The sequence below is a fragment of the Perognathus longimembris genome, chromosome 13 (assembly GCF_023159225.1).
Source record: "Perognathus longimembris pacificus isolate PPM17 chromosome 13, ASM2315922v1, whole genome shotgun sequence".
NCBI lineage: Eukaryota > Metazoa > Chordata > Mammalia > Rodentia > Heteromyidae > Perognathus > Perognathus longimembris.
The window spans coordinates 50038545-50058157 of record NC_063173.1 but is presented as its reverse complement, the minus strand read 5'-3'; the positions used below and the strand labels follow the sequence as shown (position 1 = coordinate 50058157).

Below are 19613 nucleotides of genomic sequence, written 5' to 3'. Positions count from 1 at the left end.
ATTGGAAAGAAAGGGAAAGGAAGAAGGGCTGGGGATAAAAGTAAGAGATTGAATGAATCTGATCAAGGTACATTAAAGACATACAAAATAAATTTCCTTGTGATGCACAATCACTCCATTGTAAAAATCATAAGCAAAAATAACAGTAATCAAATAGAAATGCTAATTAACACAAAAAAGCAAATCTACTCCAAAACAGAAAACAAATCTATTACACAACCTGTTAACAAGAGTGAATTAAAACACACACAGTACAGGAAATGGAGCTGTGGCTCAAGTGGTAGAGCACCAGCTTTGAGTGAAAAAGCCAAGGCCCTGATTTCAAGCCCGAGGATTGGCACCAAAATAAAACAAAAATCAACTATACAATAATGAATGCCTCCACCTTGGGCCGCTATCAACAGGAGCTTCAAACACATTCAATCATGATGGTCAAATCACGGGCCAAATAAGTATGGTATGAAGAGCTGTAAAATCCAAATTGGGAAAGGAATCATCTTCTTCATGGTATATCTGTAAACATCTTGGGTGAAACTACAATGATATAAAAATCATTCATGAGTGATGAGGTAACTCTAAGTGTATCAATACTCACAGCATCAGTCTGTTGGGAAGTTAGTATTTGTTGGAAATAATGTGCCATGGTATGTAAAGCACCAAAACTAACACCTGTTTTGAAATATCTAGTGAATATATTTGTATTTTGGAATACAGTAATACTCACATCATTTTATTTCATTTTTTGGACACATGATCTCTAAATGGCTCCAAATACACACTATATATCAATTTTCACAAGTACTGGAATTATAGGTATTTACCAACATACCAGGCAATGGTAACATTTTTCATCACATACAACGTCCTATGCCATTAGAATTTCTAGAACTGGAAACATACAGACATTAAGCTAGAAAACTTGCCATGCTAATAGAACAATGAACATTAAAATTCTTCAATCAAACTTTGGGTTCCCCAAATTTACCTAAGTATTATGTGTGTTGATTTCTCATTAACTTTGGTGATATGAAGGTTTCAAAAATATATTTCTTTTAAGTCTCATTTCAATTTATATTAAAAAAATAAAATTTCAAGGGGATCTTAGTGATGTTCGCTACTTTTGAAAGGACATCTGTATCTTTTATTTCTCTTCAATAATATATATTATATATATATTATATATATATGGCTGACCCCCCCCCTTAAAGGATAATTTAATCTTTGATGGCTTTGTAAAAATGAAAGAAGTTTTCCTAGACAATGCATGGAATTTATATCATCTTTTGTTACAATTGATGTTCTATTTTGGAGTTAAACTGTAGAATGTAAATGTTCAGGGAAGGAAATGCATTCTTATGTCACTCGTTTTCTACCCAAGAGTTTTTTCATAGCATTTTTCATCTCTGAATTTCTTAATGTGTATATTAGAGGATTGAGCATGGGAGTGATGACCGTAAAAAACACACTTATGGATTTGTCAATGGGAAAGTTGCACACTGGTCGAACATAGATGAAAATACAAGGAACAAAAAAGAGAACCACCACCGTGATGTGAGAGCTGCAGGTGGACAAGGCTTTGCGCCTCCCCTCCTGACTGTGAGATTTTAGGGAGTTTAAGATAAACCCATAGGAGATGAGTAGAAGGACAACAACGACCATACAGATGGCTCCGCCATTGGCAACCACAGTGAGGCCTATTAGGTAGGTGTCAGTGCACGCAAGTTCCAACAATGGGTACATGTCACACATGAAGTGGTCAATGATGTGGGGACCGCAAAATGGGAGGTTGTACACAAAGACAAGTTGAACCACAGAGTGAACAAACCCTCCAACCCAGGCCATTATCACCAGGAGAATGCAGAGGCGTTGATTCATGATGGTCAAATAGTGCAGTGGCTTACAGATGGCCACATAGCGGTCATAGGCCATCACCACCAGAAGAAAGACCTCGGCACCTCCAAATAAGTGCTCTATGAACAGCTGACCCATGCAGGCTGAGAATGAGATGGTTTTCTTATAGCATAGTAAGTCTACAATCATCTTGGGTGAAGTAGCAGTGGAATACCCAGCATCCATGAGTGACAGGTAAGCAAGGAAGAAGTACATAGGAGAGTCCAAAGAGGGGCTGGCAATAATGGTCACTAGGATGAGCAGGTTGCCCACCATTGTCACAATGTAGATGAGTAAAAACAGGATAAATAATGCCTTTTGCACATCAGGATCCTGAGTAAGGCCCAGGAGAACAAATTCTGTAACGTTGTTCCTCTGTCCCATTTATTCTTCTATAAGACTTGTAAAATGAAAGCTCAGAACCTGTCATAAAATTGTGAACAAGACCATAAATTCTAGAGCATATTCCCATTTTTTTCTTCTACAGTGGTGAAATCCCAGTAAACATTTAAGTATTGAGTTTCTCTTCTAGAAAGCCCAATATCCTTTCCCTTGACAACTGCATATCTTCTCAGATGACTCTGCTTAGGGCTAAGAGTTTAAAAAGTATCTCTGTGTCTCATACAAAAGAATATACAAAAATACAAAATGAATATACAAAAGAATAATCAAACACAAAAAATCATATATTAATGACTCCTCATCTAAACTAACACATCGTGGCAAAAAATTCGGCAATGGTATCTAGAGAAATGTTTTTTTTTTGTTGGTAACTATTGACAGATCTACACTCTCATGATGATAGGTTAACTCCCAAATACAAGAACTACATATGTATGTTGTTTGAGCTCTCGTTATTAGTCAGGAGGCCTAACCTTGATCTGTGGAGCACCAAAAATAACACTTAAATATCTCGCTGAAGGCTATTTTGAAATAGCTCACTGAATTAAATTTCATTCCACTTTTCATTAGGCGGGTCACTCTTTATTGATTCAAAGAATGCTCAGTCTTTCTCAAGTGCTCATTCAATCTCAAGGCATTAGGATTTAGATTATAGCAAATAACTAGACAACTATTGATGGCATTCCTGCCTACAAAAATTGTTTGTTATGATTATGGCTGTCAGGTGTTCCAGGAAGACTTAGTCTATCCATGACATTCAGGCTTATAACAAATTTATAACACATTTACCTTCATTACCCAGAGGTTTTAGCAAATTCTTTTCACAAATTTGAATAAACTCATGGGTTTTCCTAACTTGTTCATTTGAACATATTATGCTTTTTTCAGAGTTCTTGGTATAAGCTAGGAAGTATGAATTGATTCAACAGAAACTAAAATTAGATAGTAAACAGGTGTGCACAGTTTTATACATGAAACTCTAAGTCTTAGTTCTCAAATAGGAAACTTTAGTGACTGGATTCCAAAAATTATGATTATTGAAAGTCCAAATTCATTGTGAGAAGAAAGAAGGTTGAGTTTGTTTCTAAAGGTAAATACAAATATGTGTCAGTTTGAACATTAAGAAAAAGCTATGCAAGATAATAGATGAGTCCTTTCCAATTCAATTCCCAGGCAAAAAGCACTTGCTATGTGTGTAACCTTAAGCAATTCAATCTAATTCTGTATGCATCTGTTTTGTGCTTATACCATAAGGCACACATCCTATCTATTCCTTTTATGATTTTTGTTTTTACTACAATCAGATAGTGCCTAGACTACTACTAGATCGCTGAAAAATTAAACTAAAATACATCTGCTATTACTGTTCTTGGATGTTTCATTGTGAATATGACTCAGAATAACACATCAGGAGGGTTGTCAATTTAATAAGAACACAAATGTTTCCAGGATTTAAAGTATATTGCATCAATCACTCATGCATACCATTTGGGGTATGATTATGGAATGTATTAATTAGGAAATATCATTATGTTAAATGAAGGTAAGGATTAAACTTACCTGTGAATGAGTATATTTGGACTAGAATCCAACAAAAAGGTTCCACATGGCAAACCAATGCCACAGCAATATTTACAAAACTATATGCTGTAAACCAATTGTACAACTCAAGGGGAAGGGGAAGGGGACTGGGGAAGGGGGAAGACAGGAGAAAAATGAGGGAGGAGGTACCAAGCTTGATAAGAAATGCACTCACTGCCTTACGTATGAAACTGTAACTCCTCTGTACATCACTTTGACAATAAATAAATCCATTTTTTAAAAGGTTCCATGTACAGGATCTGGTGGCGAGCAATGACAGGTTACAGAGAAAGTCTGTGATTTCCATAAAAGCAATCTGTTATGATTCTTCTGCATGTCTCACACCTGCTACAGCTTCCATTTGATTCAGAAGGTCTGTCATCACTCAAGTCACAGAGTGATAGAGACACACACCTGTGGGAAAATATAAGCCTACAGCACAGTCCACGTCAAATTTTCTTTGTATTGTATCTCCCTTTCTGCCTTGTTCATTCCCATCATTAGTGCTCAGCTGTATCAGGATAACCATCCTACTGGCTGGCTTCACCATTTACTTATCACAGTGAAATCTATATAAAAATTGATAAATGATATCAAGTATTCAGCTTAGTTTGCTAGTATTTAATGGCAAGTTAATGCTAAATAAAATTTAGCACCATTTTTTTCAAACAATATTATACATGTGCCTTTGTCTTTCCAGTTCATCCCAGAAAGTTGAGGCATTCTACAAACTTCTATAAGCACTGATAAAAACAAATACTAGACAGCTTTTAGTCTATTTACCAGCTGAGAAGGACTTTAGTTGTGGAATAATTTGGAGTCTTCAAGAAGCGTATTGATTATGCCATAAAAATAATTCTTCCATCTATATGAACAGGTATAGCCTAACGCCTTTAAAATCATCCATAATTTATATGAACGAGGTAACAAAGTTATTAGAGATTTTTAGAATATTTGGAACACATTCAAGTAAAGTAATCTCTCATGAATAGATTTCTTCCCTTGTATGGTCCCTGGAGGATAAAGATTTGAATCTTGCCATGGGTAAAGAATGGACAAACTATGAAAAACATCATGTGACATGAAAGTTTCTAAATTTAAGTTTCTTCATTTAAAACATATGAGTTGTATGTTATAAACATGTATGTAAAAATATTTTTAAATCCAACTTGAGAGAAAGAACGTTTCCAGAATATACTAGCAGACTGAAACTGAAAATACCCAAAACTGAAATACCCAAAGGAGCCAATAATCCAATCAATAAATGGGCAAATGAGCTAAATATAAATGTCTCAGAAGAAATTCAAATGGCCAATAAGTTCATGAAGAGGTGCTCAATGTCCCTGGTCATACAGAAAATGAAAATCAAAATGATAGTGCCAGAAAGATTCAGTCCTGTAATCCTAGATACTCAGGAGGCTGAGATCTAAGGATCACAATTTAAAAGGAGTGTACACGGAAGTCTCAGACACTCTTGACTCCAATTAACCAACAATAAGCCAAAAATTGAGCTGTAGCTCAAGTGGTAGAGTGTCGGTCATAAGCTAAAAAGCTAAGGGCCAACAACCAGGCCCTGAATTCAGGCCCCAGTACCAGCATACAGCAAACAAAACATAAATTGAGATTCCATCTAAACCACAGTTAGAATGGCCATCATGAAGAATACTTATAACAAATGCTGGCAAATATGCAAATACAAAGAAATGGTGAATCACTGTTGAGGAGATTGTAAATTAGTTCAATGACTATGGGAATCAACATGGAGATTCCTCACAAACTGAAATTGAACTATCCTATGGTCCAGAAACACCACTCATTGGGGCATCTATCTGAAAGTTTGTAAATAGGATCCAACAAAGGCATCTACACACCCATGCTCAATGCAGAACTGTCTACAATAGGCAATTTATAGAAATACCCCCAGATACCTTACAATAGATGAGTGGATCTTTTAAAAATGCACTTTGTGTGTATGCCTGCATGTATGGAATTTTATTGAGCTAGCAAAAATTCATCTAAGTAAATAATATACTCATGTTGGTTCATGTCTGCAATCTAAGTTATTAAGTAGTATGGTTAGAAAGTTTGAGGAAGTCATTGAATTTCGGAAACATAACCTACACTACAAAGTGCGATAATGATAACTTAAGTGGTACAGTGTTTGCCTACAAATGTGAGATCCTGAAATCATACCATAGGAACAAAAATAAAATAATAACAAAATAAAATAGGGTAATAGAAAATTACTGAAAATCAGAAATTAGACCAAAATAATAATAAATAAATGTCAGATAAAAGGTATGAGAAAATATACCAAACTTCAGTGGGAAGAATTTCAAATTAAAATCACAAGGAAAAGTCACATACTGTTACAATCATAAAAGTATCAAACATCTCATAATGTCAGGAGTTGGCAAGCTGAGGAGCCATGGTATGAGTGCTGGTGTGATTAGAATTACAACTCAAATTAACAAAAAGTGGGCTATTCCTTTTATTTTATCTTTTAGTAGCTGTACAAAATAGTTTCCATTCACCCATTTCAACATTGACTTCCAGCCCTCCCAAGCCCACCCCCTCCCTCAATTTTCTTAATTTTCAATATACATGGAATTCTGTGAGTTCATCTTCCTCCTCTTCCTCTCTTCTTTTGTCTACCCTCCACCCTGCTCCTTCATCCCATCCTCCCTCTCCTTCATCTAATCCCTCTGCACACACACCCATTTTGGGTACATTTCCTGATAGTTATTTGTTGGATTTTAAGTTAGCCTTTTGAGTTCTCCCATGAATCAACCACATTCCACTTAATTCACTGTGTACACTTAGAAATCACCTCAAAGTGTATATTTACACAATTATAAATTAACTCTAGTTTCCACACATGAGAGAAAGATATATATCTTTTATATCTCTGGGCTTGACTTACTTTACTTAACCTATATTTTTTCCAGATCTTTCCATTTCTATGCTAATGATGCCATATCATTCTTTATAAATGATGATTAAAATTCCATTGTGAATATACACCACATTTTCTTGATACGTTCATTCACTGAGGGGCATCTGGGCTGATTCTATACCTTGGATGTGGTGAATAATGTTGCAGTGAATGTGCTTGAACTGGTGGCTTTTCTGTATCCTGGTGTATAACCTTTAGAATAAATGCCACAAAGTAGAATACTGGGTCATATGGTACTTGTATGTTTGTTTGGTTTTTTTTGAGAGGCTTCCATGTTGCTTTCTAGAGTAGTTGACCAAGTTTACATTCCCTCCAACAGTGTATCAGGGTTTCTTTTTGCCCATCTCCACATCACCAGTAAAATCACCATAGAAGGACTCTATTGCAATAGAAACCTCAGTAATTATGAAATTCACTGGGATATTTCTGAACAATCAATTACCAACAAATTATATAAAATTAAATACAGACACAGAAATACATTGGGAACTTATTACTTAATAAAACCAGTCATACAACAAACACTGACAGTCAAGTGGGGTAAAAGGAACTCTACTGTATATTGTTGGTTGGATAGTATACAAGCTCAACCACTATCAAAGCCATTTGGAGATTACTCAAAAGAAATACTTAGAATAGTACTATGATCCAGTGATTACCACTCTTAGATATCTATCCAAAAAATTATAAATCAGGATCATTTTAATCTATTCAGTCACCTATAATGTAATGATAGTCCAACATGGCTACATTATACAAAATTTAAAAACATACTTTTTTATATATTAGAACAAATTACTTAGTGTAGAAATGCAGTTAAACAGAAGTTATGCAAAAAAGTCACATTTCATTCTTTCATTCATCATCATGAAAAGTAGGAAGAAACTCAACTATTTACCAAATGATGGCAAAAATACACATGGTAAGCAGAGGCAAGAATCAAAAGAAAATGCTTACAACTCAGATTCATTTTCTACAACGTAAGTGCTACACAGAATCAAAATAGGAAATAATTTTCATCATCAACTGCTCAACATACAAAAAATTATTCAGGGCTAACATTTCAATTTATTTAGTTTGGTTTCATTTTAGTTTTTTGTTTTGTTAGTTTTTGAGTCACACTCTGCTCACTCCAGTTAGTCTTGAATTTACAATATACCCACCACAGCATCCAAGTATATGGAATAGAGCTTAACTCTTCTAATTTCTCTAATGAATGTTATCTGCCATGTGAATTCAGAAACTGAAAATACATATGCATTTATATAACCATGAATATGATCACAACACAATACGTACAATGCTATAAAATGTAGTTATGCAGATAGAATAATAATGGATATTAACATCTAAAATCACATTTCTTTAATTTTGCTTTTATAATAACTTCCCTACTCATATGATTTTTCTAGTACCTGACTACTACAAAAAATGAAGAAATACATTTTCTACTCGCCTTAACCATTTTTTTCACTCTTTCATTCCAAACATTTAACTAAAGTTTATCCAAATTACTTTCCCATGAGATTGAGTTTTCTAACACAGCTTGTATTCTACTTTCATAGAAAATTTTATATAAAGTCACATGTTCATAAAAGTTGAGGAAACAAAGCATCAGGCTGAACTTAGTTACATGTTCTGCATTTTACCTTTTATAACTACCTATACATTTTATTCACCTTACTTAGTTTTCTATAAGATCCATCTTAATCTCAAAGAAAATTATTCTTTAATGTCTTTGTTTTTTTTTAATTTTAATTTTTTTCTCAAATTTTTATTATCAAACTGATGTACAGAGAGGTTACAGTTTCATACGTTAGGCATTGGATACATTTCTTGTACTGTTTGTTACCTTGTCCCTCATGCCCCCCTCCCTCCCCCCCTTTCCCTCCCCCCCCCAGGTTTTCAGTTCACTTACACCAAACAGTTTTGCAAGTATTGCTTTTGTAGTTATTTCTCTCTTTTTTTACCCTGTGTCTCTCAAATTTGGTATTCCCTTTGAATTTCCTACTTCCAATACCAGTAAATACGGTTTCCAATATACTCAGATAAGATTACAGAGATAGTGTAGGTACAACCATAGGAAGGTGATACAAGAACATCCTCAATAATAGAAACTACACATACACATAGGAAGTTGAAAGTAGTTACAACTGTGATATAACAATTGTTTCTATAACATGGAGTTCATTTCACTTAGCATCATCTTATGTGTTCATAAGGGTATAGCTATTGGGCCTTGTGATGCTCTGCTATGGCTTGCATAAACCTGTACTAATTATTCCCAATAAGGGAGGCCATAGAGTTCATGTTTCTTTGGGTCTGGCTCACTTCACTTAGTATAACTTTTTCCAAGTCCTTCCATTTCATTACAAATGGAACAATGTCATTCTTTCTGATAGAGGCATAAAATTCAGAAAGCCCACAGACTGGGAGAAGATCTTTACCGGACATTCAACAGACAAAGGCCTCATCTCTAAAATATATGCAGAACTAAAAAAATTACCTTCTTCCAAAACAAAACCGCAAAGAACCAATAGCCCCCTCATCAAGTGGGCTAAAGACCTACAAAGAAACTTCTCTGATGAGGAAATGAGAATGGCCAAGAGACATATGAAAAAATGCTCTACATCACTGGCCATAAAGGAAATGCAAATCAAAACAACATTGAGATTCCATCTCACCCCAGCAAGAATGTCATATATCAAGAAAACTAATCATAACAATTGTTGGAGGGGATGTGGCCAAAAGGGAACCCTACTTCATTGTTGGTGGGAATGTAAACTGGTTCAGCCACTCTGGCAAGCAGTATGGAGATTCCTCAGAAGGCTAAATATAGAACTCCCCTATGACCCAGCAGCCCCACTTTGGGGTATCTATCCAAAAGCCCACAAACAAAATCACAGTAATGCCACCAGCACAACAATGTTCATCGCAGCACAATTTGTCATAGCGAGAATCTGGAACCAACCCAGATGCCCCTCCATAGACGAATGGATCTTTAATGTCTTTGTAAAAATAAAAAGATTTTCTACACACTATACTGAGATGACTACCACAGCTCTTATAAGAACTCACTAGAGTTTCTGCTTCAGATTTAATAACAATTGTACTCAGTGTGAGAGATGCATTCTTATTCTATCTGTAGCTAAATTTCTGCACCAGAGCTTTTTCATAGCATTTTTCATCTCTAAGTTTCTCAGGGTGTATATTAAAGGATTCAACATGGGTGTGATGACCATGAAAATGACACTGATGGATTTGTCAATGGGAAAGTTGGAGACAGGTCTAACATACATAAAAATACAGGGAACAAAAAGCAGAACCACCACCGTAATGTGGGAGCTGCAGGTGGACAGAGCTTTGCGCCTCCCCTCCTGACTGTGAGCCTTAAGATTATTCAGGATGATGCCATAGGAGATTAAGAGAAGAATGAAAATGACCATACAGATGGCTCCGCCATTGGCAACCACAGTGAGGCCTATGAAATAGGTGTCCGTGCATGCAAGTTCCAACAGTGGGTACATGTCACAGATGAAGTGATCAATGACATTGGGGCCACAAAATGGAAGACTGTACACAAAAGCGAGCTGAACTACCGAGTGTCCAAAACCTCCAACCCAGGCCACCACCAACAGGATGATACAAACCCGTCGGTTCATGATGGTCAAATAGTGCAGTGGCTTACAGATGGCCACATAACGGTCATAGGCCATTATGATTAGAAGGAAGACCTCAGTACCAGCAAAGAAGTGTTCTGTGAAGAGCTGTCCCATGCACGCTGGTAAGGAAATAGTCTTTATCTCAGAAAGTAGGTCGATGATCAACTTGGGTGAGACAGCTGTGGAATAGCCAGCATCCATGAGAGAGAGGTAAGTCAGGAAGAAGTACAGTGGGGAGCCTAAGGAAGGGCTGGCAATAACGGTCACCACAATGAGCAGGTTGCCCACCATGGTCACAACATAGATGAGTAGAAACAGGACAAATAGTGCTTTTTGCCCATCAGGATTCTGAGTGAGGCCCATGAGGACAAATTCTGTGACATTATTCCTCTCTGTCATCATTGACTCTTCTGTTATGCTTTTTTCAGAGATGAGATGGCAGGAGACCATCACCTGCTAGGACATTGTGAAGAAGCCCATAAGTTCAATTTGTCATGCTGTGTGTCTTCACCTGTATCTACCACATTGATAAACTCACAAATAGTTTACTTTTTGTCTAGTCCATCTGATCATCAACTTCAAATTATTTCATTTGGCTTCTCCATGTGCTAATGCTTCTATGTCTAATGCTTAATTCTATCTCATGCTGAAGCAAAGCTAAAAGGTGAATGAGTATTCATACACTCAGTATCTCATTCACAATAGGTTGTATTCCATACACACACTGGTAGTGATGTAAAAAGATCTACTACTATAAAAAAAATTCAGCTCTCTCATGGAGACACATTTAGTATTAAATATATGAATGGACATGCTGTCACCTCTCTGAGTTTGTAGTATTCATGAGTAGTGGCTTTCAATATGACCTGTGCCACCTTAAAAATAATTAGGTATATCACCCCACTATATGAAATTACACCCACTCTACATGGTATTTGGTCTATTGTATACTAAGGGATGTTCAATCTTTGTATGGATTGCTTATTAAACCTCAATAGATTGGCCTGTAATCTCAGCTACCTGGGAGGACAGAAGGGGAGAACTGAGGTTTCAATTCCAACACTGGCCGAAAAGTTCAGAGGCATCCCCCGTACCCCATGGCTGGGCTTGGCTGATTACACCTGTCATCCCAAGCTAGAAAGGAGCCTGAGACTGGGGTGACTGGGGTACTAGGCCGACCAAGGCTGAAAGGTCTGGGAGACTCCTTCTCTATGGACAGGGATCCTGGCGCAGCAGTTCATGCCTGTGAATTCAGTGATGACAGAAAGCCTAAGTTGTAGGTAGCTGGTGGCTCAGGCACATGCCAGAAAAGGATGCAAGATCTATACCCAAAATAGCCAATATAATTTGAGTTTCACATTTGGCTGATTAGTGTAACAGCCTCACAAGCATAAAGCCCTGAGATCAAACAGCACGAGTGTCCCAAACAAAAATCTCAAGATTGTGGTGTTTGAACTGTGTCAGCATATAAGTACAAGGGTGCTTAGCACCTTGATACCTGGGGCACTTATATCTTGGGGTTAGGACATTTTTCAAGAACTGTAATTCTTTCCATTGCAAACTTTCTTGTACTCATTTAATAACACACTTTAAATTCACTACCCTGATTCTCCATGCTTTTTAAATTAATCAAGATTCCTGGCTATTAACAGCTGTTGAATTACCATGCAATTTGCAAGGAAATGGTCTTTGTCAGATCTTTTTGGGAAAGTTGGTAATGAGCATGGACAAAAATTAAACAGAAAGGGAAATAGTAGATCATGGGGCATGGTTCATGCATAACAAGAAATAGAGCAGCAGTTTATAGGTTTAAAAAAAGAAAAGCACATTCAGGATCAAAGGCCAGTAGTGTGAGTCACTTTCTATGGATAATTACAATTATTTATGTGCCCATTTGTGTAGAAGAGATGAAAAATTCAATTGGATAATTTCTATATCATTTCTGTTCAATCTGTCTACAACAATGAGCCATTCCTTTTCAATTCTAACAATATTTTTAATATTTTATAATCAAGTAGAAACTTCCAAGTTTATTCCTACTTCTTGCAAAATGTTAGATAATATTAAGTGTATTCATGCCATAACTGTAGTAACCAAATAATAATGCTGTTTATCAGACAACTTAGGACCCACAGATAAAAAGAGAGAGGGAGAGAAAGAGTGCACACAATAGGGAAGGTGATAGAAAGTCGTAATGTACAATGCTGCATAGTTCGGATAAGGAAGGTACCAGAACCTCATAGCTAATGTTCTCAAGTTCAATTACATGCTATCTCAGCAGGCTGAGACTTCTCAATAAAATTCCATCTACTTCTGTTTCATAACTTTTTCAACCTTGGGGACACATAACATCCACCACTTTTCTTTACTTTTTTATGGCATATAAATTGTTGCTGGAGTACTGTTGCTACACAACACACTCGTTTCTACTAGGCTATTGCTATCTTATTACATACATGCTGGCAGAATATTTACCTGTGAAGAAATACATTTTGGCTAGAAGTCAGCAAGATTTATTAGTGGAAGAAGATGTCGGTAGGGAGGGTCTGAGATTTCTGTAGAAGTCCACTGTGATGAGCCTTCAACATGTCCAATTCCCATTACTGTTTCCATGAAAATAGCATTTTTCTAAGTCCATTCTTTTCAAATAATAAGCATTCCCGAGTCTCTCCCCCTTCTCATTCTACCAAATGGACACTTTCTGCAGCCTTCTATATACACTGATGTATACAAGACACCTTGCAAGACTAGAGAGAAGCTGAAGATAGATTCCAGCACAAGTAGAAGATCCTCTTCATTATTCTTCCAGGGAAATATTTCTTCCACTATATGATTAAATACAGCCTATGACTTTTTATAAATCATCATTATTTTACGTGAGAGCAACTATAAAGTGATTACAGATTGGTTTATTAGGATAAGTGAAACAAATTCAGATGAAACAATTCCTCATTAACAGGAAGTAATTCCTAATTGTTTCATCCTTGAATAATCCCTAGAGGATAAAGATTTAGGTCTTGCCAAGATAAAGTAGTTAACTTCAAAATTATATGAAAAAAATTCTCTAATGAGAATAAGTAATTTCTAGCCTGCAGAGGCTAACCACACATGATTTCCCATTATGTTATAGATAGAAATGCTTATGTTTATGCATATATACACATATACATATATGTGTAAATAATAGTTAAGCCATACTTACATAGCCGTACCACACACGGCATAGGATGGCCTTATGTCATCATGATGAAGCAGTCATAACAAAGGAAGACTTCAACATAACTCCCAATAAATAAAGACCAGAAAGTAGGAATGAGGAGCCATTGCCTGCACAGTGGTGACTTCATTAGCAGTGTTGGGAACAACATTTGCCTTTTGTACACACACACACACACACACACACACACACACAACTGTGTTTACATTGGTAAATGTAAACACAAAATCTGGGTAATAATTCCAGGGTATCTTGACTGATTGGTCTGCAGTGGGGAGGGAAGCCAACACAAAGGATGATGGATCACACTCTCAGACTCAAAGCAACAGCAGGTATTTGTCAGTCTAGAGCTGACCAAAGCCACTTCTCAGGCAGATAGGACTTTGATGAATGGTTGATTAATAAAAATCAGTGACATGATTTTTTGTTGTTAAAAAATAACTTACTTTTGATCTAAGGGGAGATAAAAGTCTAAAGAACTCAAAGTACATTTTACAATAAATATTGCAAGCATAATTAAGGTCTAAAAACATAATCCCATAAGAAACATGTGTAAATAATAAAAATTACTAAAATATTTCAAAAAGCATATCTTCCTCATCACATAATTATACATTTTCTGTCTTACTGGCAGGCAAGAACAGCTAAAATACATTCATGTAACCAAAATCCTGAGAACAATTCTCCATTGTAATCCTCTTACTGCTCATCCTCTGTATCTGCTGCTTTATATCACTTACTATGCATTTCCAAATTTGCTCCACATCCCACACCTTCACACACTAAAATTGCCTTTTTATTCTCTATCTGAATATATTTCAACTTTTTAATTATTTTCTTTTTTCCATATTCCAACAAATGATTAAGATTATACAAAAGTTTCCTTCCTATTTACTGACATGTATTACTTATCTGAATGTCTCTAGATCCATCTGTCTTCTGGGAAATATCATAATATTCTTTTTTGCTGAATACTATTTTACTGTTTAAATGACTGTATACATACATAATCCATGCTTTTTTCTCCATTCTTCTGTTGATTAGCATGTCAATTGCTTTCATACCGTGGCGATTGCAGATACACTGTAATGGACAGAGGAGCTCAGATATTTTTACAAGCTGTTGAGTTTTTCTCCTTTCATATACCCAGAAAGGATCAGGATGCCTTTTGACTATCTTCTGGAGATAGCTATTTGAATATATGCAATGAATGACATCTAATGATGTGAAAATAAATTGTGTTTCACTAAGCCAAAACCCCTAATATAATAAATACTATTGAGCTATAACGGTAACTCCCTTCTGCACATCACCTTTATAATAAATTTTAAGTTTAAAAAACTACTGAGTTATGATAGATACCACTGAGTTATAATACCTGAGAATCTGCTCCAAAGAACTTTGAAAAACAATTGCTAGCATCAATGACTGCTCACTATCATGAAAGAACTCACGAAGCACAGTTAGACACAGATGCTAGAGCATGTATGTAGATTATCCTGAAATATAATGTTATTTTTACTTTGAAATTCACTTGGCCTGTGCTAAAGGCCACAAATGGAAACACTTACCAGGCTATTGGAATTATGCAATTTACTCCCCTTACCTACCATCATTTGAACCAACTTGTGTACAAAATTGCCCCAAAGCATTGTTCATAGAGTGACTAACAGGCATAGCACATAGATTTGCCCTGGCCCCTGCCATCCACAGAAAACATGTGGGAAGGCGAGAAGTCCTATTGAGCTTTTTCCAAGACAATATTTGTGTGCAGTTTAGTTAGTGCTCCACCTGAGAATTATGATTTTATTATCTGTGATGAACTTAAGGTTCAATTTCTCTGTTAAGATAATTTGGATTAGAATGAACTGGAACTGTCAAAAGCTAGGTAGGGATGAGTGAGCAGCTTAATTGGTAAAGGAATGTTGAAAGTACTATAGGATAGTCCTTAGCTTGGGGTTGTATAAAATATGGAGTTTGAGTTTTATTGGAAATCTGAACCAGCTACCATATCACACAAAGTAGTGTGACTGAAACTCCAAACAGTCTACTCTGGCATTTCTACTCACACTTGAAGGGTTTGGGCTTTTTTTTTTTTAATTGGAAGAGCCAGAATGTGTCTCATTCACTGAAAGTGAATCATCACATGAATATTTGAAAGGTGAGGAGTCAAATCCAACATATCCATATTATAATGAATTTTGGGTCTTTATGCTGGTGCTGGGCTTGAAATCTAAGCCTCCTACTCTTGCTTCACTTCTTTGCTCAGAACAGGCTTTATACCACTTGAACCACACCTGCACTTTTGATTTTGGATTACATAATTGGAGATAAGAGTCTCATGGATTTCTCTGCCCAGATTGGCTTTGAACCTTGATCAGATCTCAAGCCACATGATTAGCAGGATTATAAGCATGAGCCATCACGCTTGACTTATTTTTACTGTTATCATTACTATTCTTATTTGCATGTCTAATAATGAAGGAATAAGATATATAAACTCTGATACAAGTCAATGATTGATATTAATAAATACTATCATGTCTGGAATGTATGTGAAATTATATAAGCAAACTCCACAAAATATTGGTGGAGATAAAAATGATACAATGTCTCTCCTGTTCTATGATTTGCCACAAAAACCTCGTTTTCCCATTACTTGAACTCCACGTAAATCCATACTAAGCAGCAAAATCAGGAAAAACTAAATTTGTTTGATCATATATTTTAAACCAGTGTGGGGGAAAGCACTATTTAAATTTAATCATGAGTCACAAATTTTCACAAAGATTTTACAAATCTAGTTTTGGCAAAAAAAAAAGCACAATATATTATGGCAATATTATACTTTAAAAGCTACATTTAATTAATAAAGGCTCTTGAACTCTCCAAACAAAAATAATAACAAATTCATGGAAACATTAATTACTCCGGTTTGAATGACATACAATGTATACATGTATGAAAATAGCACACTCTGCCCCATAAATATGTACAAATATTATGTGCTAATCAAATTTTCTTTAACATTTCAGGGGATAGAAGTGCTAACTAATCTGGTTTGATCATTGCACACACATACACACACATATATTTATCAAACTGTACTCAATAGTAGGTAAATTTAAAATGAACATAAAGCAAAAGCATATATAATAGTAAAAACTAAAGTGGAGCAAAAAAAGATTATGTGTTTTGGTAAGATTTTTCTTGAAAATGATCATTTCCATCTACTGTTCAGTTCTGCATTGTACAGAATATCTCCTCTATTATGGATTATATTAATTTTACATAAGAAAAGCAACATCTAATTCCTTTTTGATGGCCACAGACATGTAAATAAGCATGGGACAGACACATTGAAAATTTTGCAAAGGTATTATCAGGTACTTTAAAGTAAATAGGAAGATCAATGGGCTGTCTTTATTTTTATAAAAAAATATATCAAAAGGCTTTTCTACTAGAGAAACATTATTTCTGAATTTGGAAAGTAAAATTAAGTTTGTGCATATCTCCATGCATATTGGGTATATATGTTAGGGGAGAAAATAACCAAGAATTTACATATTTGATTCTTTGAGGATCTGTAATAAACACTATTAATGGTGAAAAAGTGTTAGCCTTATTTTACAAAGAAACATGAATTGTCTTCCATACTAAGTAAAATAAATTTAATTGTGGCACATAAATTTCTAGTCTCTACAGAATCATTTTATAGCTCCCTTAATAAAGATAAATACTTTTCATGAGTTCCAAATGTCTAGAAAACAAAAATTGACACCCTCAAAACTTATTGAATAAATGCTTATTATGCTGATTTTATACCTGAGGAAATTTTTATTCCAATTAAATAATCACACATGGCTTTCCCAAACAGAGCAGCTCATCATTGAAGCAAATGACACATTTCACTTCCTTCATTTTTTAGTCCAAAGCTTCTTCATGGCATTTTTAATCTCAGCATTTCTCAGAGTATAGATGAGGGGATTTAACATAGGGGTGATGATGGTATAAAACACAGTCAAGGACTTATCAATGGGCAAGGTAGAGGGAGGTCTCACATACATAAAAATACAAGGGACAAAGAAGAGGACCACCACCGTGATGTGGGAGCCACAGGTGGATAGGGCCTTGCGCCTCCCTTCCTGGCTGAGATTCTTCAGGGAGTGCAGAATGACTCCATAGGAGATCAGCAAAAGCATAAAGATGACCACACAGATGGCTCCATCATTGGCAACCACCGTGAGGCCAATCGCATAGGTGTCCGTGCAGGCCAGTTTTAATAAAGGGTACATGTCACAGATGAAGTGGTCGATCACATTGGGGCCACAGAAGGGGAGATTGTAAACAAAGAGAAGTTGGAGGACCGCATGCACAAATCCCCCAATCCAGGCCAGTAGCAGCAGCAGAACACACACTCGTTGGTTCATGATCATCAGATAGTGCAAGGGTTTACAAATGGCCACATAGCGGTCATAAGCCATGACGACCAATAGCAAAATCTCAGCACCACCAAACAAATGTCCGATAAAAAGCTGGCTCATACAAGCTTGGAAGGAGATCGTTTTCTTCTCATACAGTAAGTCTATAATCATATTTGGAGTAACTGTAGTTGAATAAACAGCATCCATGAAAGATAAATAACCAAGAAAGAAGTACATTGGGGCATCCAAGCTTGGGCTCACCACCACAGTCACAACAATGAGTAAGTTGCCTGCCATTGTCACAATGTAGATGAGCAAGAACACAACAAATAATATTTTCTGACCTTGAGGGCTCTGAGTGAGGCCCAACAGCACAAACTCAGTCACATTGCTTCTCTTTTCCATATGTCCTTCTGATGAGCCTCATGTCAGTGGTCAGAGAAGATTTTTCACAAATATCATTATCAATTAGTGGTGTGTGAGATTCAGAATAATTTATTTGTTCATTTCACGAACAAGCAAAAAAGCATTATGACTTATTATGTTCCAGAGCTGTCAGACATAATAAGAATGCAAGGTATATTAAAGCATAGCTCCTGACTTCAGCATTTTGGCAGACTATAAAAGAAAAAGAAACAAAAAATAAGAAAGCTATGTGGGAAAAGAACAGAATATAGAGAAATGAGTCTGCCACAACAGGCTTTTGATCTTGTAGCCAAATTAAAAATGTCCAAGGAGCTGGATTCAGTGGTCCACTCCTGTCATTTTAGCTACTTAGGAGGCTGAGAACTGAGGATCACCATTCAAAAACAGCCCAAAAGAGGGCTGGGGATATAGCCTAGTGGCAAGAGTGCCTGCCTCGGATACACGAGGCCCTAGGTTCGATTCCCCAGCACCACATATACAGAAAAAAAAAAAGGGCCAGAAGCGGCGCTGTGGCTCACGTGGCAGAGTCCTTGAGCGGGAAGAAGCTAGGGACAGTGCTCAGGCCCTGAGTCCAAGGCCCAGGACTGGCCAAAAACAAAACAAAACAAAACAAAAAAACAGCCCAAAAGTCTATGAGGCCTTTATCTCCAATTAGCCTCCAAAAAGTCACAAGTGGAGCTGTCTCTCAAGTGTTAGAATGCCTGCCTTCAATAATAAAAAAAAAAACTAAGAGATAGTAGTACCCAGGCCCTGAGTTCAAGCCCCAGTATTGGCAACAAAAAATACACACATAACTGAAACTATAAACAAAAATAAATATGGAGTGAAGATCAGCTAAAGCATGGTATAGTCTACATTCAGTTTCAAGTTAATAAAGTAGAAATAGTTTTCTAACTCAATAGTCATAAAATTTTCACTAATACCTGACATTCTAAATGAGAATATTTGACAATATCAGCCTTTAGGAAAGGATACCATAGAGTAAAAAAAAAAAAGTAATTTGAATAACAGATTGCAGAGACTATGTGCAGTTAATGGGCAAAATAAAGACCTGT

General features: G+C 36.1%; 3 protein-coding genes across 3 annotated transcripts; all 3 read right to left on the bottom strand.

The window, feature by feature from the left end:
- Positions 1 to 615: 615 nt before the first annotated feature.
- LOC125361875 (olfactory receptor 4A5-like) lies at positions 616 to 2274 on the bottom strand. The gene is made up of 2 exons (XM_048360482.1): positions 1361 to 2274; positions 616 to 637 (listed from the first exon to the last, which is right to left on the bottom strand). Exons 1-2 carry the CDS (start codon positions 2272 to 2274, stop codon positions 616 to 618), a joined length of 936 nt encoding a protein of 311 aa, XP_048216439.1.
- Positions 2275 to 9942: 7668 nt separating this feature from the next.
- LOC125361267 (olfactory receptor 4A16-like) lies at positions 9943 to 10893 on the bottom strand. Its single transcript, XM_048359611.1, has one exon. It carries the CDS (start codon positions 10891 to 10893, stop codon positions 9943 to 9945), a length of 951 nt encoding a protein of 316 aa, XP_048215568.1.
- Positions 10894 to 17625: 6732 nt separating this feature from the next.
- Positions 17626 to 18543, bottom strand: LOC125361252 (olfactory receptor 4A15-like). The gene has a single exon (XM_048359584.1). It carries the CDS (start codon positions 18535 to 18537, stop codon positions 17626 to 17628), a length of 912 nt encoding a protein of 303 aa, XP_048215541.1. The 5' UTR covers positions 18538 to 18543.
- Between the last annotated feature and the right edge of the window lie 1070 nt (positions 18544 to 19613).